Consider the following 27,994-nt stretch of genomic DNA (forward strand, 5'->3'; position numbering starts at 1 on the left):
GTGAAAGTTTTTGAAGAGTTTTTCGGGATCAGAATCGGGATGATTTTTTGTTTAATTCAGGCGTCGCGAATGTGACGATGTTTAGAAGTATTTTTTTATTTCTGCAGCAGTTTTTATTTATTTCCCGTTTCATTTGCTTTTGGCACCGCATTTCGTTTTATTTATTATTAGATTTGGTTAGGTTTTATTCAAGAGTGTTTATATTTAACTAAGAAAAAAGAGATTCATAATGGTTTTAAATGGAATGTTGTGGGAGAGTTGCCTTTATTTCAGTGCATCAAAAGTACTCCATTATTGCAGATTTAATATTCATACTCCTAAGGTACCTGGAGAAAATATAAAACTATTCAATAAAGCATAAGTTCAACCTTAATTTAACGCTCAAATGTAGGAGCTTTAAAAACAATTTTAAGAATAATAATGTTTTCAAACATTATATTCTTATTGAAAACTCTTTTAAGTAAAGTTAGTATTTTGAAATCATTTTTCAAATCACTATAATTTTTTAATAAATTCGAGTAGTCTTAGATTTAATACTTGGGGCAGTCTCCCCTACTGTCCTTTGTCCAATGCTAAGTACTTTAAGTACTCACTACTCAGTCTGTACGACCTCTGGTTGAATACGGTAATCCTGTCTTTATTAAGTTTGTTTTGAATGTACAGGTCAGACTAAATTTACTGGAGCCTTGACTATCCGAAGGCATAATTATCCATGAGAACAGTTACACTATCATAAATTAAAAAAGGCCTGTCCAAGTATTGAAAATGAAACATTTGAAAAATAAAACAATTCTTCAAATTTTGAGGCGTTCAACATTTGGCGATTTCCTTTCTTCTTCTTATTGGCATTACATCCCCACACTGGGACAGAGCCGCCTCGCAGCTTAGTGTTCATTAAGCATTCCCACAGTTATTAACTGCGAGGTTTCTAAGCCAAGTTACCATTTTTGCATTCGTATATCATAAGGCTAGCACGATGATACTTTTATGCCCAGGGAAGTCGAGACAATTTCCAATCCGAAAATTGCCTAGACCGGCACCGGGAATCGAACCCAGCCACCCTCAGCATGGTCTTGCTTTGTAGCCGCGCGTCTTACCGCACGGCTAAGGAGGGCCCCTACATGATTTTTTTTTTTATTTAATTGGTTTTATTCCGAATGTTCCATGATAATAGCTTTTGATGTATTCTCATAGAAACAAAATATCACCACTATTGCGTTACTTTAAAAACATTCGTATTAGAAGTTTAATTGTAAATCATAATCAGTTGAATCATAAATTTGTTAAGAAAATTATTTTGAGCTTTTTAGTGAAATGTCTTCACTTGTCGTAAGACGAGTTTGTACAATCCCATTTAATTCCACCACTTAATTGTACCTTGACAGATACGTATTTCGACCTCAACAGTAAGGTCGTCTTCAGTGTCTCGTACTTGACTCGACTTTGTTGAATGTGTTAACTGTGTTAAATAAAAAAATGTATAAAAACACATCGACCTTTTAATTTAGGGAAAATTGGTTGGGGACAAAAGGTCTAAATTCAAAAGATCGAAGGAACAAAAGCTCGAAGGACAAAAGGTCGAGAGTACAAATGGTCGAAAAGGATATAAGGTCGAAAGAACAAAACGTTGAAAAGGACTTCCTCCTTCTCCTTTCATAATTTTTTATTCTTCCTTGTTCTTTTTTCCTTCTTCATTCTTCCTACTTCCTTTTTCCATCATTATCTTTTATACTTTCTTTCTTAATCTTTCTTGTTTCTAGCTTTACTCATTTTTCTTCCTCTTTCTTTCGTCTTTCAACTTCCTTCTCCTTTCTTCTTTCATCTTTCTTTAGAAGGCCGAAAAGTACATAGGGTCGAAAAGGACAAAAGGTCGAAAGAACAAAACGTTGAAAGGAGAAAAAGATAAAAAGTGACAAAATATTGAAAGGGACAAATCGTAGAAAAGGGCTTGCTTCTTCATTCTTATTTCTTTATTTTTCCTTCTTCCTGTTTCTTTCTTCCTTCTTCTTTCTGCTTGGTTTCTTCTTTCCTTTTCTTACTACTACTTCTTTCTTCCTTTTCCTTCTTTCCTTCTTCTTTCTTCCTTCTGCCAACTTGCTTGTTACTTCTGCCTTCTTCTTTCTTACTTCTTCTTTCTCTAATATTTTACTTGTTCTATAATTTCTGTCTTCCTCCTTCTTAATACATCATTCTTCTCTCTTCGTTCTTCCTTTTTCTTCTTCTTTCTTCCTTATTCTTTTTTCCTTCTTCTTTTTGTCCCTTTGTTCCTTTCGACCTTCATCCCTTTTGACCTTTTGTCCTTTCAACCTTTTGTCTGTCGATCTTTTGTCTTAGATTCACAGAGAATTGCTCCAAATTAGAAAGTCTGGAGCTTTAGGTCGAGAAAAAGATCATTCACTAAATGAATAGATCAAATATAATAAACAATGAAGTATTATAATGGAAATCATATTATTGATAGAATGAGTCAAAAATGTTTTTTTTCTAAGGCAAAACATGTTTCATTCTCTACAATAAAATAATCATTCTAACATATGCCGAACCATATCTGACGTCAATATGAGGTTATTTATATTCGCCTACCCACCACCTCACCACGGTTAATGGTGCACTAAACGGGCAACACTTATGCGTGGAATTTTAGCCTTAATCGCAACCTCTTCACACCACGCACGCTAATCGAACCAAACCAAAACCCATTTCCACACGGTTTTGTATCCCGAGCAAAATTCGAAACTTCTAAAAGTAGAACAGCTTATCTAATTTCAAATTAATCTTCCAACTATTTTGAACAAATTGAAAAAAAAATCGGCACAAACCAGATAAAGCTAAATATGCTAAATAAACTGAAATTACGATTGGTTTTGATTTGTGCTTCCATTATGACGTTAGTCAACGCTCGGGATACTGCCCACATAACGGCGAACTGCGATTGGATCCGTGATGTGCGGGAGTGCGTGCTCTCTAGTTTATCTTCCACAGCCGGGCAACTACAACCAAGGAAGTGGGGTAAATATCTGACAGGATTTATGGCCTAATTCCTGTGGGAGCGACCATTCGCCAGCGAAAGTTTTGTAATTAGCTTTATTAGCTGCTTGAACGTGGCGGAGCTGGACGTTGTTTTCCGCTGTATTGCAATCACCCGGAAATTGTTGCTTGGAGTACACGGATCAGCCGTTGTTGCAGAACCTGATAAACATGCGGTTTGATGGTCCGCAATATCGTTTCGCCTTACTCGCATGTGAAGTATACGTTTCGAACAGTTATAGGATCATGACATGAACGAAAATAAGCTTTGAATGGATGGCCTGGAGACATTTAGTGGTTTTCAACAATCGACCTAGCTAGATGGTTAGAGGTGAGATTATTGCAAAAATTGTCCATTTAGAATTAAAGATAAATCATAAATTATTTTTTTATTTATTAATCATAGTCACCCAAAAATATGATTTAATAAATAATCATCAATCATATAATTTAACATTCAATCATCGATCATTACTATTCAAAATATTTTTGCGGCTGTCAAATTTCACACAACTTTCAAAGTGCTTTCGAAGAAATAAAAACCAGATAGCCCTTGCTGCTAAATTCATATCTATTCATTGAGGCAATTTTAATTTGCTCAACAACTTACAATAACTGTTATTTCTCTTCATTTTCTGCCGCCAGCATAGCCTTGAAGCAGAACGGCTGGAATGGATAACCCAAGCCTTCGTAGAACTTGCTCATGAACTCCACCCTGGAAGAATAGTGAAATTGTTAAATCATGTTTGCAAATGAACGGTTATTAATTTTTACCAGTGAAGACGAAGGGTATGCAGGAAAGCGGACAATCCTTCCATACCTACAAGGATACCAATGGTCAGGACCGCCCATGGCCAGAAGACTACCCAGATCATGATAGCTCCGACGTAGCTATCATTCCTCAATCCAATGGTGAACACCATTGAGTACAACACTTCGGAAAGCTCTGGAATACAAAAAAAGTCATCAGAAAACATTTTTTTTAACGAATTTTCTTGAAACTTACGAGCATGAGCCAGTGAAAGGGCCCATAGTCGCAAATATGAAGCGGTGTGGGATATTGTACTGAGAATGTACTCAATACAGTGAATAGATTGATGGATGAAAATTTCACTCATCGGTTCATCGTCGTGATCTCCATGACCTCCAGATGCAACGTGATCTCCTGCTCCTTTATTCTTCCTAGTAAACTTGATGTACAATGGTTTGGCCAACAGAAGCCAAGGAATGCAAATAAGTGCAATGAAAATGAACACCATTTGGATGGTATTCTGTCCTTCGAACATGAATTCTTTACATCCGTCCAGGGGCTCCTGACTCTTGAACAACATCATGTTGATAAACATGATCAGAACCGATGGAGCACAACCCGGCTTTAGATGATCCTCTTCCGTAACAGCAGTGTACTGGACCCATTTGAAGAACATCATGAAGCACATGTACAAGAACAGCAGTAGCAAAAACAGCAGCTGTGGGATGAAGTCCAGCAAAATGTTGACCTTCTTATTGAAGTGCACGTTATTGACAACACTCATGCAGACACCAAAGATCATGTGCACAACACCAAAAATAATAGAAAGCTTCATCTTGAATGAGTTCAGGAAGATGATTTTGTTGGAAGCCAACATCCATGCAGGATCCAACCCGTACCAATAAACGGTTTCCGAATAGTCCTCTCCGGGGTTCAACTGAAGGTCGGTGTTCGTCATGATGGTCGAGGTATTGTAATTAATCGACCACGAGGATCCGAAAATGTTCATGGTCTTGGAGAAGACATCATTGTACACAAATCCAGTATACATGGAAAAGATTCCCATGAGCAAGATGATATAACGACCTCCGAAGAAAAGTTGCCAAATTTCGTCCTTGTTTTTGTCCAGAGTCTTCTCCCACAAAACCATCCACAATCCAAGCAGCAACAGAATTAGTCCGTGTCCCAAATCGCCGAACATAATAGCGAACAAGAACGGGAAAGTGATGGTGGTATACAAGGCTGGATTGGCCTCGCGGTAGGAAGCCACTCCGTACGACTCGATCAAGTTCTGGAAGCCCTGGGTAAACTTGTTGGTACGATTGTAAGTCGGTGGCGCCTCTTGCGTTGAAATCACGTTCAAGAACGAGGGAACCGAACTTCCGACTGCCGATGAACCGGCAATCAAAGCGTTCTTCACGTCCTGCAGATTGTAAGTTGGAACCCAAGCCTCGCCAAACAGACACTTCTTGGAGACATCCACATTGAACATGTTCAGCGTATGATAGATGGCTTTGACCTTCTTGACGATGATTTCCCACTTGGGGACTTCCTTGGCGACGCTAATCAGCACGCGTTGGCGTTGGTCCTTGGTTTGATTGATGACCATGTTGAGGTCCTCGATACGAGTGCGCACGCCCTGCAGCATCTCGGAACGCTCGTTGTAGTCGTTCGGGCACGGGTACAGCGAGGCATGATACCTGGATGGGGATGATGAAATGGTAAATGATAGTGACGTTATTATCATAAAGGTCGTAAGAAGGAGGGCATGAAAACATCCCTGGTAACCGCCGTTACTGTTGGTGAATGACTTACCCACTGCAGATTTTCTTAACGCGGCTTTTCAGCTGTTCTCCTTGGAAGAAAGCCACAAAAACAATCTTGTAGATTTGATCACCCTAAAAATGGAGAGAAAATATGGAGTTAAAAAATGTTTTTATTCTCGTCGGAGTTGTTTATAAGCCATAGTGACAAACATGTGATATATTTTCAAATGCTTTTTGATTATAGGGTATAGAATAGATAGGTATAATGTGCCCCTCCTGGCCATAACGCCCCTGTTTGATTTCTAGAAAACTACAACTAACTAAGGTTAAAATCAGTTGTTACCGTTAAATATATGTTCATAACGGAAGTAAAAATAAAATTCTGAAAGCTAAGATTGTGATGAATTTTCAATGTTTGGTTGCTCTGTATTATGGAGCGACGCTGCTATACTTTCCGCAAAATTTACTTTGAAGTACTCAGTTGGGTAGCAAACTAACATGCCTTAGTCAGTGGTAAATTTGCTTCTTTCTTCAAAAATGTTGGGATTCTGGGGATTTTGGTATCGATTGACGAACTCTTTCGGGACGTATGGGTCATATATGCCCAGCGTTTTAGATTGGCTGTGTAAAATCACAGAAGAGAGCTAGGTCCTCGCTTTCTTCAGCAAAGTTGTTCAGGGGCTGTCCATAAACCACGTAGACTCTTGAGGGGGAGGGAGGGGTTTCGAAAAAGTCTACGATAGTCTACGAAGGGGGACGGAGGGTATACCAATAGTCTACGTAGACCTTTTTTATTTATTTTTTTCGAAAACGATATACAGCAGCTTTGAGCGGAGTTCACTATTTTGATTTTTTTAGGATTTTCCGTTTTTTTTCATGACTTGACCGAAATAATCTCTTGCGTTTCTCCATAAAAATGTTATTAATTTCACTGAAGTAAAAGTCTGAACTACGGCTTAAAACTATCAATAGAACCAGCAAGTTCTTCTTTTTTGAGCAGAAAAAAACTCCTAAGTATTCTATAAAAATTTTCGAAATTTTTTCAACATCCTCACTTGGATTTTACTGCAGATTCTACTAGAATTTCTTTTAATTTTCGGAACTTCTTTGCAAACTATGGAAATTATGTCGTACTTGAAGTACTTCCACGGATTTTTTTCGAATTTACGCAGGAAGCATTTTGTAATATCCCAGAAAAAGTCTTTAGAATGCCCAAAAGATATTTTTGGAGCTTGTAAAGGGAATTCTCCGAAATTTCCGCTAGAAACCCTTCAGAATATTCACTGGAGATTTTCTGGTAAGTCCTCGATTTTTGCCTTTCTCGTATACAAAGTATACGTAAAGGCTATAGGATCACTCCAAAACCGAACTTTTGATAGAAGGCTCGGAGACCCATAGTGTTATATACCAATCGACTCAGCTTGACGAATTGATGTGATGTCTGTATGTGTGTATGTATGTGTGTTTATGTGTACACAAAATGTAAGACAATTTTTTTGAACTCAGCATTATTCGATTTGCTCGCAACAAGTTGCAGTCGACGCGGATTGCGGTCTAGTTGTTTCCTATTGAAAATTGGCCCGATCGGTCATTGCGTTCCAAAGTTATTGAAAAAACATTGTTTTTCTACCAAGGGTCCCCCCTTGGGAAAAATTTCAAAAACGAAAAAAAAAAATTTTCAAAGATTGCAGCAATGCATTTAAATGACCGCAAATGCATATGAATTGATGGAAAAAGTAAAATCTATCCCCCTAAAGTGCTATTTCGACCTCTCTTATGTGTTTTTCTTATTTTTTTAATGCGCGAGAAAGGCACCACCAACGCTAGGTGGATTGATCTGGGTTTTTTTTTCTTAATTTCGGAATTTTGCGGAATTTTCGCGAGGAATTCTTCGGACATATAAGCAAAATTATTCGAAATGCCCATGGAAAATTCTTCGTAAATTTCTTCGGCAGTTTTAATGCAAATTCTTTGGAATTATCAATATTTTCGAAATTTCTAAATAAATGTTTGACAATTTGAAAACAATTTGAGTTTCCACAAAAAAAAAATTTGCAATTTTAGAAAAAAAGCCTTTCTAGTTTTCATGAAAATTTATTCGAATTTTTTACGAGAAGTTCACAAAAATTTCAGCTGAAAATTCTCCAGAATTTCCACCGAAAGTTATTCAGAAAATTCTTTGGAATGCCCATAACATACATTTAAATTTCCTAAAAAAATTGCTCCAAATTTGCAAGCGAAATTTAAAAATATCGTAGGAAACCATTCTAAATTTCCACGGGAAATATTTCGGAATGTCCGTTTAAACTTAAAATTACCTCGGGAAATAATTCTTAATTTTCACGGAAAATTACTCGGGGTTTTTTAACAAGGAAACTTTTGGAATTTAGGCTGTGAACCATTTGAGCGATTCGTTTAACTTTTCGTTAAAATTTGACAGTTCGATGGTTATTTTCCCATCGTGGTTAAAATTCTACCCCGAAGCCGACCCATTTGAGTTTTGAGAGACGGATAGTTTATTTGGAACAAAATAGATTTGGCGCCAATTTTCTCATGAAGAAAGTTTAACTAACCATGCTCCGGAGCAGGTTTATTTTTAACCACAGAGAAATAACCATCGAACTGTTAAACTTTAACTAAAAGTTAAACGAATCGATGGAATGGTTCACAGCTTTAGAAGAAAAATCTTGGGATTTCAACAGATGATTATTCAGCGGGATATTGCATGGAATTTTCAAGGAAAGCATCGGAATTATCACCGAGAGTTCTTTGGAGTATTTTAAGGTTATCAATTGGGGAGTTTTATGAAATTTCCACGCACAACTTTTTGGATTGTAGAATTGACATTGTCGGAATTTCAACTCGAAATTTTTCCAAATTCTGAAAATTCTTCGGTTTTCCTAATTTTGAACCGGCGTTGAGAATGATAGGTCAGATGCGTGACAGATTTTATCAGTGGCGCGCCGATGCAAAAGTGTCGGCGATGATGGCGCACACCTCTAGGAGGAATTGAATTCAACAGTAATTAAATTAATTGGCTTTGAGATTTGATTTCAGAAGTTATGGACAGAGGATTAAATTTGATTTCGTTTCAATTTGATTTTCGTTTTGTTGGATTTTGTTCAGTGTGATTTTATTGAGATCGGAGTGTGCCGTGGTCGCGAGTGAACGTGTTTTTGACGTAAACTACGTCTAAGGGGAAGACTCAGATACAGGGTGTAAATCCGAAATTTCCAAATTCGAGACCGTCACGAAATTAGGATAGATTTCAAACGCTAATAGCGTCTTTATCTTTCGATGGATTTTCGACATTTGCTTATCAATCGATTCAGAAACTCTCCAGCAATTTGCCAATTCTATTGATACTATTGATTATCAACGTTAAACTATTGAAAATGTTGTTTCTTTGCAAACCTGGTGAAAAATTCAATTCCGTTTATAAATCCCCAACACGGACATCAGATTGCAGTAAGGTACGGGCCTTTTGATCCACTGCTTCGTTTTCCCTGTGTATAAAAAGCCCCGTGTTTCGCGTGCGCGCGTCATTTTCATTCTGGATGTCACAGCGAGCGGACCAGGGCGTCCAGAAGCGGTCCCAGTGACAACGGCTGTCTCAGCGGTGTGGTGGTGCGGATGAAATTTTTTCGGTCGGTGGTGGTGGCGGTCGTGGAAGCAGCAGCACATCATTTTCATCCGTGTCCCATCTTCGGCGGATCTGGCAATCGACGGCGTTCGTTGAGTCGAATCATCGGATGGCGGTCGTGCAGCCCAGTGGCTACTGATAAGGCACATAAGTGGCAATTAATCGGTTCTTTTCAGGGCCATCATTATATTTGGGTGGAAGGTTAAGTTGAAATAATTTTCCTAAAGTGCAACCGTTAGGAACTGGAAAATTCTTCGTTGAAATTTTCTAGCGTAATTCGGAGTTGTATGATTTTAGTGATTGAGAATGTTAATATTAGATGAACTTTCTTCTTAGAACAAAGCATAATTGTTTGGCATCGGTGGCGGAATCATAGCATTAGTGCCGGTCCGAGCATAGGCTGTCATCGGAAGATTGCTACAGCAATTTATTCACTAATGTGGCGTTTGGATGTTGTCGGCACAACATGAAATTTTCCCGCGAGACTAATTTTGTATTTTTCCTGTTGATTGAAAAAGAAATCGGTTCCGAGATGAACTTTATTCAAAGCGCAACGCTAACGTCGGTAGTTGAATCCCAAGCAAGTATCGGAAGGAGACCATGCAAACAATTGATTCGCATTATGACTGAAAAAAAATGTACGGCGTCAGTATTGATATTTGCTACAGATTTTTTGACGTAAACTTCGTCTAAGGGGAAGACTCAGATACAGGGTTTAAAACGGAAATTTCCAAATTCGAGACTGTCACAAAAATTAGGATAGATTTCAAACGCTAGTAGCGTCTTTATCTTTCGATGGATTTTCGACATTTGCTTATCAATCGATTCGGAAACCCTTCAGCAATTTGCCAATTCTATTGATACTATTGATTATCATTGAATGCTTAACTTTTTTCTACAACAAATATGATTTTGAAAAAGTATCACCGGCGCGTGCTTACTCGCAATCTACATGCTGATACATTTACAGTTACATCAAACAACTGAAAACCGAAATACGCCACTCCAAAACTACGAGGTGACAATGTTAGAAAGAGACAAAAGATAGGAAAAATAACACGGTGTGTAGTGCCTCCCCGACTCACCTTAAGGGAAGATCCTTTAATTACGTAACTTAAAAATTGGGCATTTTTAACCCCCCCTCCCCCCTATGTCACACTTTTGGTATGAAGCATCTAAAAATTATGTATGGGTCGTCACACTTCGCCCAACCAACCCCCCCCCCTCTAAGCGTTACGTAATTTGTGGACGCTCCCAAGACGTTAGTACTGTTAGTAGTACGTTAGTACTTCATATCAAATATCATATCATATCAAAGAATATTGTGATCAAATTTCATAAAATTTGGTCAACAAAAACCCCCCTGACAATAATAGAACAAAACCTGCCAAAGCCGTCATTCCTCCTACATCATACAAGAAAATTTGAACTGAGCGCTGCTAATGTTAATGACGACGACCGCGCGACCCACACCATCGCCGGGAATAAAATTTCCGGTAGGAGCTCCGCCGATGCCGAAGGTGGTACCACGCGCACGCGGAAGAGCTGCTTTCTTGTAATCAATAAAGTTGAACCTGTAGCCACGCCCCTTTGGGGGGTGTGTGACGGTTACACAATATTTGCAGTCATACCGGATAACAAAGAGGCGGGACTAATGAGCCATCTTTATTGATTATAAGAAAACTGCTCTCCCGCGCGCGCGTGGCCCATTCCTTTGTTTCCATGTTCTTTGTTCGCGCATTTTGAGGTTAACTACGTCTAAGGGGAAGCCTCGGATACAGGGTGCAAAACGAAAATTTCCAAATTGGGGACCGTCACGAAATCATGTAAGATTTTAAACGGTAATGGCGACTTTATCTTCCGACGGATTTTCGAGATTTTGTTATTAATAGATTCGGAAACTTTCCACCAATTTGCTAATTGTATTAAAACTATTCATTATCAACGGCAAACTATTGAAAATGTTATTTCTTTCCAAACCGGGTGAAAAATCAAAAAATCAATCCCGTTCATAAATCCCCAACACGGACATCAGATTGCAGTAAGGTACGGGCCTTTTCATCCACTGCTTCGTTTTTTCTGTGTATAAAAAGCCCCGTGTTTCGCGTGCGCGCGTCATTTTCATTCTGGATTTCATGGAAAGCGGACCAAAGCGTTCAGAAGCGGTCCTAGCGACAACGGCTGTGGTGGTGCGGATGAAATTTTTTCGCTCGATAGTGGTGGTGGTCGTGGCAACAGCAGTACATCTTTACATCCGTGTTACAAGCAGCATTTTTGGATCTGGCAATTAACGGCGTGCATAGAGCCCAATCATCAGATGGCTGTCGCGCAGTCCAGTAGTTGTTGTTGGTGAGGCACATAATTGGGAATAAATCGGATCTTTTCAGAACCACCATTATGTTTGGGAGGAAGGTTAAGTTGAAATAATTTGTCTATAGTGCAACCGCTAGGAATTTGAAAACTTTTCAGTGAAATATTCTAGCGTGATTCTGAGCTCAATTATATGATGTTTGTCTGGAACTAAATACTCTTCTTGCTGTGGATTTAATTTTGAACAATGATTCAGTGATTGATAAGTGATTGAGAAAGTTGATATAAGACGAACTTTTTTCATAGAACAAAGCATAATTGTTTGGTATCGGTAGCGGAATCATAGCATTACTGCCGGTCCGAGCGCGCGTCGGAAGGAGAAGCTGCAAATATGTATTCGCATGGATGGAAATAAAACCTTAAACAAGTAGCAGGCTACCTACTAGAATTATAATCTTGATGGGAAATTTCGCTTGACTGTTACTGCTATCCACGCGAATAATTATCGGCAGCGTCTTTTTATAACGCGCGCTTGTGATTCTGCTACCGATGGAAAACAATCTGCCATCACCAAGACGCCATAAAGTTGCCAGGCGTCCGTAGCAGAATCACGAGCGCGCGTCGAAGGGAGATGCTACAAATATGTATTCGCATGGATGGCTTCAGTGGCAGTCAAGTTTAATTCTTTCAAGATTCTTATTTGGTTTTGTTATTCCAGCCTATGGCGTGGGTCGTATGGTCGTGATTCGAAATATGCATTATTGGGAATTAATCGATTCTTCTCATGGACACCATTTTAAACATAGGAAGATTGAGGCGAGACGAATTAGTTCAAAGTACGACGTCGTAGCAGAATTACGTTGCCGTTCGTAGCAGAATAACGAGCGCGTATTGTAGAGCTGCTGCAAATGTGTATTCTTGCACTGGCACTAGATTCTTCATTTCACCAAACTGTTTTACGTAGTTTACGTCGGGCGGTCGTGTCTTGTACACAACCCTTATGATTTTTTTTCTGCGTTGCAGCTTCCGTCATTTATTCTGTTTCACTTCAAAATGACAGAAAATTTGAATTTTGAACCCGAGGACTATCCAAAAAGCCTTTGAATCAGCATGGTGTGCGAAAGGACTAACTGGTTTACTTTATTATGTGTGCCGCGCTCGCGAAGATTAAAGATTAGACTTCATGAGGAATAATGGTTGGTCGAGGGAGGAAGTCGAATTTGGTGAGATCAACCCAAATACATTTAGGATAGCTGTATAGCTTGATAGGTCTTTATTATTGTCTTCTTTAAATAGAGGTTTCTATATGCTTATTAATTCAGAAGTAAGGGAAGCTCCATTAAGCTCTTTTATTTAAAAATTTGTTCATTGCATCGTCACTTTTCCCATCACCTCTAATCTTTCCTCGTCCCGTAGTGTGATGTATGGATGTTTCCTAAGTGTATGCATCAATGTATATGGTGCTAAAAGCAAATGTTGATGTCGGGAAATACAGGGAGAGTCGTCTGAAAATTATACTTTCTTATTGTTTTGACTTTTGAAGTCTCACATTTTATTTAAAGTTACAACGATCATATTGACTTGTATTCCAGACAGTAAGCATTTATCTACTTTAGCTTTTGATTTTCAAAACTATTGGGAATAAAAGATTTAGATAATGATATCACTAATAAATAATTAAATTTTCATTAAATCATATTGAATAAATATCTTTGCATGTTCGGTAGAAAAGTGTTTATTATTATAGGTATATGAGATTATTTTGATTTTTATCAACTTCCATTCGTAATAATGGTTTTGTTAAGCTTTTTGCGTAATATTTTAATCTTCTTCAAACATGAAAAATATTACCATAATTACAGTTTTCAATGGTTTTTCATTATGGTGTACCAGAACACCATCGAGAAGATAATCATAATATCATTCATATCATATTATCAAGATTTTGAGGCCAAACATTTTACATTTGAGTAATTTTTCCTGAGACCGGGCCACTATTTGCACGAGGTTCTCAAATATGCCTAATATTACGTTCATTCGAAAGCTTTTGGAGAGTATATGAAAAATCAGAGTTAAAATTCTTCAGACAGGTAGACCTCTTGTTAGTTTTACAAGGAATCATTTTTATAGACCCCTCGTTTTTTTGACCCAAAACTGTCATAACTCAAACGTCATCCAATTTAGGATGCCAGCATATCATTGGAAAGAATGAGTATGGCCTTCATTTGCAATCAAGTCGGATTAATTGTTGAAATTGAAATCTAGGATATATTGTTGAAATTTATTTTTTCAACAGGTTTGCAACCACCGATTTTAAATATTATTACATCATTGGAAAGCTTAGCCTCTGTTGTGCTTTGTGTCCAAAAATCTCAGGTGCAATTTTTTATTTGTTTTGGATATCTGTTTTGGATAAAAATCTGTGTACTCTGCTCAAGATAATGATTGCTCCCGAGACGCGCTAAAACAGTATATTTACCGTTTCAATTATATTCATACAATTTGTTGCATTCATCGTATTATTTTAATTACCCGTGCCTATTTTATTCTTTGAATACTTTTATAATTGTGTTATAATTTAGCCCGTTCAAGGTTATCGCATTAACTACATTTTAGCTATAAAGTGCCTTATTTCATAGCCAATATTGCAATCATTGAATTCTCATTTTATGATTCTGAGGTTCTTCCAGAATGTACTACATATTTTCATACTCATATGATAAATTTATTTATCCAAATTATAAAAAAAATAATAAACAAAAAAATACATGGGGGGGGGGAATTTTTAAATTATTTTTGCTCTTTTTCGTTTTATAGAGCGAGCAAAGGCGCTTCTGAAATTGAACCGTGTTTTTGCGATTCTCAAGAAACCCAGTGAATCCGATATCCAGATAGATTGCCCGGTGAGTCTGTTCCACGATGGAATGCTTCTCTATTTTATTTCAAAGTGCACACCTATATATATACATTTACTAGCTAAACATGCCTTTGCTTTTGAGGCAAGCTCGTTCTACTCAAACCCACTAAATTACTGAAAGGTGAACGAAGGTGGAAAGAAATTTAAAAGGGTAATGGTACCAATAGTGGAGGTATTAGTAGATCCACAAAAGAAAATATTTTTTAAAAATTGATAATTATGGGTTAAATTTTCCCTTTCCCTTAAGCTTTAATATCTTATTAAATAGATAAACTAATAAATTTGCTAACAAAAATGAGATAGATGTCATTTAACATCAATATTTACCAAATATTGCTTGCACCACTATAGGTGCACTGTTCCTTTAGTGACGGTAAAAATTAATGTTGGTTCCCATAGTGGTGCTATCCATTGGTTTCTTATGAGATTCGCCACTATTGGTACAGTTGCACCACTATAGGTGCAAGGGAGTCACATTTGTTAAGAAAAACCATTGTTTTCAATAGTTTTTCAAGCGAAATCTCAAGATAAGTTGAATTTAACAGGATATTTAAAGCACGATGCATCAACTGAAACCATCGTAAAGTGTATAAATATGATAAATCTCATAAAAACCTCACTACCTCCACTATTGGTGCTACCTCCACTAAGGGTACGGTTACCCTATAAATTGTCTTTTAAATCAAATTTAGAACGTTCAGCTTTTTATGGCAACAGTCGTTTGTCCAAATGTCACTGAATATCTAAGTGTTATTTTTAATCACCATATATTGATTTGTCTTTTAATAATACAAATCGTTAAACCGAAATGATTGAATGATTCCAGTGGTGACATGGAAGTTTATTGTGGATACTGAACATCTCATGCGGTGCAAAGAACCCGCAATCCATTTGAGTCTGTTGCGCAGCTGTCCGCAGTAGCCCTTGACATAGTGGTCAATCACTATCCCTAGTTGCAGATTAGTGCGTAGAATTGATTGAATTTGCTCATGCAAAGTTTTTTATGAGTATGCCCCGGTTTGTGCACGGCCGCTGTAACATTATATGAACCCTTTAAGTTGTAGTTAATGTACGTGTTACAAGAATGTTCATAATATTTCATGATTTTCAATTTTTGACGGGTTTAATCTAGATAACGAATGCAGGTAAGACAAATATGAAGCTATTTTAAGTATCTAATATGGTATATTTTGATGGTCTAAGGATTTCTGTTTTTCATCGCTTTATTCATTCATTTTTTTCCAGAAGGTAAGTAATGGCGGAAAAAGGTAAAAGAAAAAAGATCAGAGTGCGTTTTTGCCTTTCATGTATTATTAGATATGCAGATTGTTCGCGAGAATCAGCAGCTTTTAATCTGCTTGTGCGGTCGATATTTGAATAGATTTAAGGCTCCCCCAGACCTAAGCGATTTTATCGCCGCGACGGCGACAACTAGTCGCCGCGATTCTATCGTTCGGTCGCTACCGGCAATGTTCTATTTACGCCACGGTGTGTCTATGGGGAAATATTATTTTTCAAAAATCAGTATCTCTGAAACACCCACCACGTGAAAGTATATGCTCTCCTCTTTCATATAGTGGGTAAACTAAAATGTTCTATCGGGGGATCTAGAACAATTTTTATTTTTTTCACTATTTTTGGTGCAAACTCCATAGAAATCTCAAATGATAGCCGATTTAACCCCCCCAAAAATGTATGGAAAAATGACCCCCGATAGAACATTTTAAAAATGCACCTACGTGAAAGAGGAAAACCTATACTTTCGTGTAGTGAGTGTTTTAGAGATACTGATTTTTTGAAAATAAGCCTCTTCGGACAAACACACCGTGACGCTTCCATACCAATGGCGACAGAATCGCTGTCGCCAAGCGATAGAATCGCGTCGCAACTGTCGCATCGCGTGTGTTTGGGGGAACCTTTAATTAATCGCAATGTTCTTGTTCGCAATGTAATTAATCGCAATGTTAATTAATCGCAATGTTCTGTTCTTGAAACATGCCTCAGAGACGTTTATTTAGGAGTATCAAATTTTCTGTCAGAATTGAGTGAAAATAAGTAGATCATGTTTGTTTGTTGCTTGAAAGACAAATGTTCAGCATTCAGAGGTCACGTACAGTCGAGATTTATTCAGTAGGCAGAACGATCGGCCGGTCGTCACATAATTTGTTTTGCTTTGTGCGGTTAGCAGAACGATCGCCCGATCATCGAAATGTTGTTCTGCTTTGTGAGGGTGAGTAAATTTATTAGAAAGTGAAGATTCAGTTCGCGTCAGTAAGCAGAACGATCGGCCGGTCATCGAAAATGTTATTCTGCTTTGTGCGGTTAGCAGAGAGATCGGCTGGTCATCGACAATTTTGTTCTGCTTAGTGCGGTCGGTAATTAAAATAATTAGTGTTCGTTCGATTATGTTTTGAATTGATCAAACTACACGCTATACACGGCATACCGTTTACCAAAACGAACCCTGCCACACTCCCTACCCCATATATCCAACTCGTCGGCTTCCATCAAAGCGAGTATCACGTCAACATTCTCCTACCCATTCCTTAACTGACCTGCATTCGGACACGGCCGGCGCTGGTATTGCTTAATATTTGGGTCACCAGTTCTTACACATTGAGGATATGTTAGTCCCAAACATCATCTGTTGGTTCTCTGTGTAATTACAGCCGACCTGGCAATAACGGAGTAGCAACCGTGGGCGGTCAATCATGCTCATGCTCATTTTGTTCAGTTTGATTTTATTATGTTTGAAATACGAACTTTGTTGTAATGTTTACATGGAAATAGAATTGAATAGCTGAATTGCTTAAAACATGGTTGATTTCCATATTTTTCCAATCACATATGAGGTTTTGTAAAATTTGGAAAAGCCTACGTAGACTTCAAGGGGTGGGGGGAGGGGTTTCGGAAAAGTCCACGGATGTCTACTAGGGGGAGGGGGTGGGGTTTGGAAGAGTGAAATTTCGGTCTACGTGGTTTGTGGACAGCCCCTAAAGGGCCTGTAGTTGCTTGTAAAAGTAATAAGCGCAATACTATGGGCTCAACGAACCTGCTGAGGTGCTCAGCGATGCACGGATACACTGTTTTTGACTTGGTTGATCGGATAGATCATATATCATAAACCATAAGACGTTTTAGAGAACCAAAAAGGCCCGTAGCAGCTAGTAAAAGTAATTAGTGCAATCCTGTCAACTCAATGAACCTACTGGGAAGTTCAACGATGCGCGGATACATTGTTCAGGACTTGGTTGATCGGAAAAATCACGTGTTCTGGACTCCAGGACGTTTTGGAGAACCAAAAAGAGCCTGTAGCTATTTTTAAGAGCAATGGGTGAAATCCTGTTGGCGCCACGGACCTGCTGGGGCATTTTGTTTCTAGGCATATTTTCTTATGCGCATGCCTTTTTAGTTCTTTCTATGCTAGTTTTGGCAGAATCCAGTAAAGAAATTCAATTTTGGACGTAACATCTGCGTAAAAAAGTCGTCTCGAAAGGGTTAAGACACAGACAAACAGACATAACACATTGAACCATCTCTCATCAAATTCATCGTCGTCAAAACGCTAACGACATCTGTTGTTTTCATTAAGTTGGACTAATCACGTACCATATGGCGGTAGTGCGTGGACGTCAAACTCGAGCGAATTCGATGCGCGCGCCACCAAATTCATCAGTAAATCAGTGAACGATGAAAATTTCACCAGTGTTATGTCTGTGGTTAAGATTTGGCCAATTATTGAAAGGTGATAAACTATTGAAAAATTTCGGCAATCAGTTTTTATAATCGGTAAAGCAGCAAATCCCGTACTTCCATCGCAAGCACAGACATCAAAATCGTGCAACGTTCAATCATGACACCAAGGAGAGCAGACACAAGGGCCGCTGTCGTTTGTGATTGGAAAGCCGCATTATTGATAACAAATTGGTTCATTTTAGAACCATTATTGTACACAACAGCAGGGTAAGTTGAGATAATGGTTTCTCAATACGCAAATCATAACCCCTTGGCAACGGCAGAAAGTTTCCAGTTTCCAGAGCTCGTCGGAGGGAGAAAATGCGAAAAAAAATCGCATGGATGGCGTCAATCGTGTTTCAGCGGTAAATCTTCGAGTGGCTGACATTGGCGTCAGTAGTAGTGAAGTAGATTTTTTTTCAAAATTTTGTGCCAGACTAGAGTTCGTTTATGAAGCTGTTCATGATGCACATCGCTTTCAACGTTGTTCGGTTCTTCGTTCTGGTCATTCTGCCAGTCGGTCGCAAAAACCGGTTCTCGGCTTGCCAGCATCCGATATCCGATATCCTTCGGTGGCCGGTACCGTCGGTGTAGGCTCGTTGGCTCCGCCTTTTAGGGTCCAGGAATTTTCTTTAAATCTCAAATCATAACCGCTTGGCGTCGGAGGGTTACGCTGCAAAAATGTATTCGCATGAAAGGAATCTATCGCGTTTCTGCGACAAATCATCGAGTGGTTGACGTTGGCGTCAGTAGTAATAAAGCGAAATTTTCTTTAGTTTCTCTGTTTTCAGCTTTTTGTTCCTTTTGATTGGACAGGCGCATCATTGAAAACAAATCGGTTCCATCGTTTCGATTCCAACCATCATTTTGCACGTCCATCGCGTTTCAGCGACAAATCATCGAGTGGCTGGTGTTGGCGTCAGTAACAGTCAGGTGAAATTTACTTTCAAGATTAAGATTTTGGTTTTGTTGTTGTTAGTGATTGGAAAAAAAATCAGAATGGTTGTTTACAAGACACAACCGCAAGGTAAACGTTGGACAATATCTCGGTTTTACCTTTTCTTCTAAAAAGTTGTGGTTCTGGAAAAAACCGAATTATTTTCCAATATGCGCCTTTCCAGCAATAAAACCAAATCAGAATCTTATTATCAAATTTCACATTACTGATACTGATGTCATCTATGCGAATAAATGTTTGTATCTCCCTCCGACGCGCGCTTTTGATTCTGCTACGAACGACGACGTTTATACTTAACCTTCCCTTGTATAGAATGTTGGTCCTGTGAAGAATCGAATAATTTCCAATAATGCGCCTTCCGAATTACTAACAAACAGCAACCACTCAATAGTCCGACACGCGCTTGTGATTCTGCTGCCGAAGTCAAATTTCTGCTGTCGCTAGAGATGTCGCAAATTAATCAATTACTTCGATTCATTTTGAATCGATTATGTCTCAACGATCAATAATCGACTAGAATCGAGAGTAACCGATTATTTATTAATCGATTAATCGGGATTTTACGATATCTTCAAGATGTTGCGATAATCGATTATTTTGAATCGATTGTGTCCCAACGATCTGATTTCTTGTTTCTCGCTTTTCACTTCTCGTTTCGAATTCGGCTTCTCATGATGACCGTTCGGCGTAATAACCATTTGACATAATGATATTTGGCCTAATGGCCTAATACCCTTTGAAAATATCTTACCCAAAGAAAGTTGGTAAAAAATCAAAATCTAAAATTTTAAACCGTTACGAAATAATGTAAGATTTTGAACGTAAATAACACTTTTATCACAATGAAACAAACGTCTCACTCAATACTTGTTCCATCTTTCACCTTTCAAACGGTGGATTCCTTTTTTCCGTCGGTTTTGCTTGTGTTTGACGTTTGACGTCACCTGGTTGCCGCTTGTCCACCCACAGCGTATTTAGCATTGGGCGATAATGTTTCAATGATGATGTTTTAATTGCATTTTGTTCTCTGTGCTTTTATCTTTCGAAGGATTGGGGAAATTTATGATTGTTTGTCATAAAGTCGATCATATCAACCCTTGCATTGCACCGAGCAAATATTTGAATTGAAAGGAGTTGTAGCCTCTCTGGCTTCTGCTAGGCATCTTTCAAAAGAAAGGGTCGTTACTTCCCTTTCCTTAAACCGAACAAATGCTTATATTGAAAGAAGGAACCATATCTCTTGCCGTCTGCTGGGTAAATGCTTCTTTTGCCTCTAACTCAGCAAATGCTTGCACTGAAAGAAGGAACTATATTATCTTCTGCCTTTTGCTAGACCTTCTCTCATCCTTTTAAAGGGATCTTATCTTCCCTCGACTTAAACCGAGGAAATTCCCTAATTAGAAGAAGGAACCATATCGAGATGAAAAAATCATGATTTTTGAAAAGGATCGTCCTTCTGACCCAGAGGTAAAAGATGTTAAGTAGAAGAGACAGATAATAAAAATTTCATGAAGTCTACCAATGTTCCTTCGACCTGTGATTTGATTCTTATAATGTTCAAGCGATAATCAGGCCGTTACAAATATTTAATTAACTTTTTGTCCTACTGGTCACCGAAAGGTCAAGGCGGGGGGAGGGGGGTATGTACAATAAAAAATAAATATTAAAATGAAAACAAATCAAAAAAACTCCTCGGACTTTCCCCCTAAAAATATTATTTTTTGGCAAAAAAAATCCGAGGGGGGGGGGGGGTTGACAAAATAGATTTTAAATATTTGTAATATTTTATTAAATATTTTGTATCGGCCTATATTATAATTAATATTCAACATATTTTGCATAAGTTCTGAAATCAGTGATTACACAATTATTATGCCAAATGACCAACCACCGAAAATTATTCATCAATCGACTCGGGAACTCTTCCAGTTCACCAAATTCATTGGAACTTTTGATTATTTACGATAAACTAATAAAAATGTTCATTCTAGTCATATCAAGTAAAAAATTGTGAACCAATCAATCGTGTTCATGCATTCCTAACATGGACATCAGAAACCGAAAGAAATTCAAAATCATTGAGTTTGAGACATCTCTTTTTTGTCGTTTACTTCGCTAGTTAGATTTTTGTTCGCATGTTCCCGGCATAGGAAACACGACGGTGTCTAACGCGGTCGCCAACAAGCGGCGAAGCGCACTGCCGTTGAAAGTGCGGGAAAGCAGCTTCTTTCAAGCAACATGTTTTCGTTGGTGCCAGTCGATGAGACCGGAACCACTCCGGACAAAAAGTGAAGAAAACCGCAAATTCAACTGCCGCTGGTGCAATCAAAGCGGAAGGAAAAGTGCATTCGTTTGTGAAGGCCGATTCGCCGAATTTGTCAGCTCATAGCAAAGGGCCTGAAATGCACTTTTCGGCTCTGCAGCAAGGACGTCAAAGTAATGCCGGCCAATATGGACCATCACAAATCAATCGTGAAAATCATCGAGGTCCACAAGTATTAAACTCATGACCTCTCCTCCAATTCAGGTCACTGCAACGCCTCTCCTCCTACCACTTCTAAGAGGCCGCGATGGCGTTATGATGCCGCCAACTGGGAGTTCTTTGATAGGAGCATTCGACACGCGTTGGACCACACTATCCATCCCTCAGACCAGTTCTCGGCCAGGACGCAAAGCTTTTCGTTGGTGATCGGGCGAAACACGTCAAGCAAGAAGGAAAGCCCTCCGATCGCTCAGAAGGTTTACTCCTGGGCACCCGAGAAAGGTGAGTGCAATGGAAAACTACAAATAAAAACACTATGAGTGCCGAAGGGTCATCCAAGACGCCAAAAATAAGCTGTGGGAGGACTTCATTGACTCCATCGGTTCGGCCCAATCCAGGGGTTCTAATGTTGCAGAACTTCCGCTAAGTTCCCCAATAAACCAGCTCTTTTCGTTCGCCGAGCTTTCTTTCCCTCTTGCCAGAAGCAAAGGGAAATCTTCTGGCGGGGATAAAATTGGGTATCCGATGCTGAAAAACCTGTCCCCTACCGCCAAAATAGTATTCCTTGATCTGGTAAATCAAGCCTGGACTAATGAATTTTTTCCCGACGAGTGGCGCCTCAGCCACGTTATTCCGATATCTAAAAATAGAATTTCCTCCCGTGACGCCGCTGATTACCGGACCATCTCGCTGACATCCTGTGTATCAAAGGTCGTCGAGAGGTTGGTCAACCGTCAATCTTGAGTCTGACGGATGACTTGGTTTTCGCCAACAGGCCCTTTGTCCGGGGTATGGGGTAAGTTCGTACTTTGCCGGATTAAGAGACGTACTCCAAAGCGCCTTTGACCAAGGGAAACATGTCGATCTAATTTGCCCTGGATATTTCGAAGGGGTTTAATCGCACTTGGACCCCACTAGTGCTAAAGCAGCTGGTGGACTGGTGACATCCTACTTTTGGTGCACAACTTCCTCAGCCGCCGGTTTATCGACAAGTCGGCCTCCAGAACCTTTCCAGAGGAGACTGAGGTCTCGAAGAGGTCTGTTCTGGCAGAAACCATGTTTCTGGTTACTATGAATGGGGTCTTCAATGGCCTTCCCAAGAACATCTACATCTTCGTCTACGCGGACGACATCCTGCTTGTGGTAGTCGGAGACACTCCGGCGTGAACGCGGATCCAAACCCAAGCAGTGGTTAGTGCAGTTCATCGGTGGGCCTTGTCGGTCGGCTTCATCATGTCAAAAAAAGCATCCGCGGCCATGTGCGCAATGGACGGCATCGTCTATCCGGCCCTAGTCTCAAAACTAATGGGCAGCCGATCCCAAATCGGAAACTCTTCAAGGTCCTCGGAATATCCATCGATCGAAGACTGACCTTCGTCCATGGAGCGAGAAGCTGGCACTTCTCCACAGCCAACATAAACAGCTCCATTGCGAGGCGCATTAAAAAAGGAGACAACACGGAAGCTGTTCGAAGATCGGTCGCCGAGTTGCTAAACACCGAGTTTAGGGACCATGAGCATCGCTACGATAGGATGTGCCAAGTAGTCAGTTGCTGATTGGTTGAAAATGACAATAGATTACTTCGATTGGTGGCGACGCGTTTCTCGTAGGGCAGTATGTTGTTAGTTTGGCCGTGTTGCAGGTTTGCAAAGTTGATATTAAGCAAAATACGAAAATGTTTGAGTTCCAGTTTTTTGGTAATAAATAAATTTACATTGAACTGCAAACGCCATATAAATTATTCTCAAGGGTTGTAAAGGTTTAAGCATTATCATTCACTTTTCCGTCATTTTCGATCTCAAAGTCATATTTTCATTAGCGAAAACTTCTCTCTGTCAGTCTTTCGCTTCTCTCACATAAATAATGGATGGAACGGAAAGAAAAACATCAAGTTTTGATACATGATATTTGGAAGATTTTGTACCAAATTACTTTGGCTGCACTGGCGACCACCTCGTCAGAGCAACCAACTAAAAAACAACAAGGCAGTCTCAAATGAGTTGTCACATCCTATCCTAGGAGCATCGATACACTGACGATTCCCTTTCGAGAGAAGGGGTCGGCTTAGCCGTTACTGGGAGCAACCTAACGGTCTCGGACAGCCTTCAGACAAAGCTAAGCGGCAGCTGATGTTCCGATCAGTTTATTGCGGAAATCCTCCGCTTCGAATTTTTTTTTGCGGAAGTCCTTTGCTCTGAAAAGTTTACCCTTTTTCGGTCGGTGTTATGGATCGATGTTATGCGCTAAGGTTGGGTTTCCTGTCTGGCTGCAGCGATTGAGCTCCAGAGAACAGCGCGAAGTATTGGATTCTTGGACATCCGAACAGCTACAGTTGGCCACCTGGCCAAAGTTTATCGATGGAGACTCCCACCGCGGAAGACCAAAAAACTCATGACCTCTCCGACACTCATTGAGCTAGAGGGTTGTGGACTCAAACCGGTCGCTGTTCACAAAATCACTGACTGCGATAAGACGAGGAAAGACCGAGACAAGCTTTACCTGGTTCACGGCACGGTTCCACCACAGTCAGGGACCTAAAACACGTCGGAGTAATTAAACGCAGTGCACAAACTGCTGCAACTATGGACATTAGACCTCTTCATGTTTTTAAAAAGTATCAAAAATTCAACCGGTCAGCCCAGAATCACAATTCTCATGCTTAAATAAGTCTCCTGTCAAATTTTCAGCTAATTCGGATAAAATTTCGAGGTGGCTCAAGTCGATTTAGTGTTTTTGGGCTATTTTCAATTTTGGAAAAAATCTAACAAGAGATATAAACGTCGAAAACTATCGCAACAACCTCTATACGAAAGCTTTGGGTGTGCTCTACAAGTCTTGTGAACATTGCGATTCGTTCCGGTCACGTTTTGTCCATGTTAAAGTGATTTTCAAGCTTTTAAGTGCATAAAAATTTTGTTTCCCCCAAAAGTCGTTGTTCTACAAAATTCTTGAATTTATGACAAATGATTGCTAGTTTACTATATTATTATTCCTCTTTTTTCCCTGGAAATTTGAGTAACATAATTGTCACTGTGCGATTTATCGTTAAATTCTTAAAAATCAGAAGCTAAACATTTGTCATAAATTTGCACGCTTAGATTTCGTTAAACAAGTTGTTCAAACAAAGGAGCTTCGATTTCACTTGTTACTACGATGCACTCAATGTTCAAAGCATGCAGACAAATGGTGAAATTAACAAAATTTGGAAGTCGTTTGTTGTAAGCATCAAATATCACATGATTTGATTTATGTTTTGTTCGAACAACTTGTTTGAAGAAATCATAACGTGCAAATTTTTGACAAATGTGCAGTTCCTGATTTTTAAGAATTTAACGATAAATCGCACAGTGACAATTATATTACTCAAATTTCCAGGAAAAAAAGAGGAATAATAATATAATAAACTAGCAATCATTTGTCATAAATTCAAGAATTTTGTAGAACAACGACTTTAGGGGGAAACAGTATTTTTATGCACTTAAAAGCTTGAAAATCACTTTAACATGGACAAAACGTGAACGGAACGAATCGCAATGTTCACAAGACTTGTAGAGCACACCCAAAGCTTCCGTATAGAGGTTGTTGCGATAGTTTTCGACGTTTATATCTCTTGTTAGATTTTTTCCAAAATTGAAAATAGCCCAAAAACACTAAATCGACTTGAGCCACCTCGAAATTTTATCCGAATTAGCTGAAAATTTGACAGGAGACTTAGTTTAGTATATGAATTGTGATTCTGGGCTGACCGGTTGAATTTTTGATACTTTTTGAAAACATGAAGAGGTCTAATGGACATGCTTCCCTAAATTACCACATAATACCGCGCTGATGCAACGCGACTCCCACCCATCCAATAAGCGCGACAAGATAAAGGTTGCTGACCCTAAGTACGCTAACTGTGGCGACAAACATCGGTTCACTACCAAGGGTTGCACAAAGCAAGAAAATCCTGAGGATGGTTTCCACCAGGACTCTCCCGAATGAGAGCCGTTCACCAACTATCAACTAGCCGACCATCCCAGTCCTCCGTTGAGCAATTCCAATCCTTCCTCCATTAGAAGCGCACAAGCAACAGGCAGCGAACCTCCATTAGAAGCGGTTCAAGTTCCATCACTACCGACTCTATCGACCAGCAAATGACCCCCACTCTCCTGGATGAAACCTTCCTCTTGAGCAAAACTGCCTCCCCGCATGAATCTGTTCCGCATCTACATCCTAGTGCAACTAGTTCCGATCTTCTCGCAGCTTGCAGGGTGCAGGTTGCAAAACCCATTTCGACCAGGTGTCATCGAGGCCATTGGTGTAGAAGTTACCATTTCTGCCAGAGCAATTACGCTCATCACGGTCCACTGCCCTTCTCAAGCCAAAGCCGGTGATGATTCGTCTGCCGCCCTTCGGAGAAACATCGTCAACAATACGCAATATGTCGGTGAACAATATGCCCAACATCAAGCCTGAGGTAAGATCGCGGCAATCGAAACGGTACCATCTGGATCAACGATCTGGAGGAAGTCCACTACACGATACTGAGCCGGGAAGGCCACACTCGGCTGGGTCGGTCCGGCGTCCATGCAAAAATCGACCTGTACATAACAAACATGACCGACCACATCTTGCGGCCAGTAGTCTACCAGGAGCTCAACTCAGATTACTATCCGGTGGTGGCGGAAGTGGGCCTCTCGGTAAATTGGCAGCAGGTGCAGCAAAACTATTGAGTCAACTGAATATAAATGAACATGAAGAATGAGACCTATCCACCAATCAGTTACATCTTTCACGTTACTTAATATGCATTTCACCTCTTCTTACGCACGAGATAAAACCGCTAGATGAATTAGTCAGAGTTTCCCATGAAAGTCTAAAAGTTTGACATAATTTTTATATGAGTCATTTTCAAAATTTGTATACATTGGGGACGCTTTTACGCGGTTTGTTTTTGGTTGTCTCTGGTCTTTTGAAATAGCAAAACACGAAAAAATCCCATAACTCTATATCAATATGTAACAAATGTACACATAAATAGGAATGCAAACATTTTCTGTGTTCCTCTCACGAACAAAGTATCACAGGTCAAATTTACGTTTGGAGATTGATTGTTATAACATATTCAATTGAAACTATTGATATGCCAACGTAATGCATTATGATAATGATTTTCCGTTGCATCACGTGTTATTTTCTTTTGAACATGTGATATTGAACTCAGCTGATACCACTTGTTTTGAGAATAACACGTGATGGACTTAAAATACTTTCTTCTACCAAATCTAGATTGTGTAAATTCATCATGAAATAGAACTTATGTTAATATTGTATATTCCCATACCAACCATTATCTATATCAGCTTCAACATCACATGGGCTTATCAGCATCTTGTCATTCTCTCGACCTTGCCGTTACATAAAGCCATTGCAAGATATCTCGCAAGTGGTTTTGTATTGCCTCCCCCCACTATCTCAATGTTATCTCCCAAGACAAGTACTTACCGAGCGCGGATCGGTGAATGGCTTATCAATGGGTGTTTGACGCAGAAAAACGTTACCACGTGATACGCGCCAAAGCATCCGCTCGAAGCCGATGATGCGCTCACGTGGGATAACGCCCGCAACGAATCCTAGCGGCTTGTTCTCGCTGCCGGGGTCACCACCGGTGGCCTCCAGATTTTGCGCTGCCGACTTGTCGGAGAAAAAGCCCTGGTGGATGAAAGAAATGTTTCTTTATAGTCGATCAGACATGAAAATAAAGATTTTTGCGATCATACTTGAGTCTTTTCCAGAACGCTCTTCAGCTCGGTAAGTTCCATGAAGTTTTGCAACAAAGCATGAGTGTTCTCGGACAACTCCATGATCTCGTTTTCGGTCTTCTCGAGAGCCGCTTCCAGGTCGATGAGCTCACGAGAATTGGGCGTACGGGGAATGTTGTCCGAAAAATCCGGCGTTGAGACCTCATCCTTGTTCAACTCGCGGCGGATGTAAACGATCTTGCGCTCCATTTCCTCGCATCGTCGAATCTCGCTGGTGTACTTGCGTTGGAAAACGTTTATATCCGCGTTTAGCTGTAATAAAAATGATTTTCACTAGTCTTCATCAGCACAGCACGTCATGTGACCAGTATTACGAACATCACGGAACTGAGCGATTCCAAGTTCGCCGAGCTCTGCCAACGACGAGTACGCCGCCTCCGGTTGGATGAGCAGCTGGACCAGGTCCATCTGTTCACTGCGGAACATAGCCCCCATGGTTTCCGCGAGTTTGTTACACTTTCACCGAATTTCAACTGGTCCACCTGTCAAGAAGTTCACTACCAGGGAAGATAATTCCGGATGGTCACCTATCAGAGCGAGTTACCGGAGCAAACTGAGTGTAGGTTCCTCAAGAGGCAGCCATCAACAGCTGAACGATGTT

General features: G+C 39.7%; 1 protein-coding gene across 1 annotated transcript; it reads right to left on the minus strand.

The window, feature by feature from the left end:
* Positions 1-3,580: 3,580 nt before the first annotated feature.
* LOC134223735 (V-type proton ATPase 116 kDa subunit a 1-like) lies at positions 3,581-27,968 on the minus strand. The gene is made up of 7 exons (XM_062702928.1): positions 27,712-27,968; positions 27,352-27,645; positions 27,077-27,283; positions 5,594-5,676; positions 4,034-5,478; positions 3,802-3,973; positions 3,581-3,742 (listed from the first exon to the last, which is right to left on the minus strand). Exons 1-7 carry the CDS (start codon positions 27,826-27,828, stop codon positions 3,646-3,648), a joined length of 2,415 nt encoding a protein of 804 aa, XP_062558912.1. The 5' UTR covers positions 27,829-27,968; the 3' UTR covers positions 3,581-3,645.
* Positions 27,969-27,994: the final 26 nt, after the last annotated feature.

This window comes from Armigeres subalbatus, chromosome 3 (genome assembly GCF_024139115.2).
Source record: "Armigeres subalbatus isolate Guangzhou_Male chromosome 3, GZ_Asu_2, whole genome shotgun sequence".
NCBI classification, from domain to species: domain Eukaryota; kingdom Metazoa; phylum Arthropoda; class Insecta; order Diptera; family Culicidae; genus Armigeres; species Armigeres subalbatus.

What these genes read in the sequence shown, in the direction of transcription:
- LOC134223735 (XM_062702928.1), bottom strand. Translation starts at nt 27,828, where the DNA reads ATGGGGGCTATGTTCCGCAGTGAACAGATGGACCTGGTCCAGCTGCTC. An exon ending in GCGTTCTGGAAAAGACTCAA is followed by an intron (nt 27,284 to 27,351) that starts GTATGATCGCAA and finishes TTCATCCACCAG; the next exon opens with GGCTTTTTCTCCGACAAGTC. An exon ending in GTTAAGAAAATCTGCAGTGG is followed by an intron (nt 5,479 to 5,593) that starts GTAAGTCATTCA and finishes ATCCCCATCCAG; the next exon opens with GTATCATGCCTCGCTGTACC.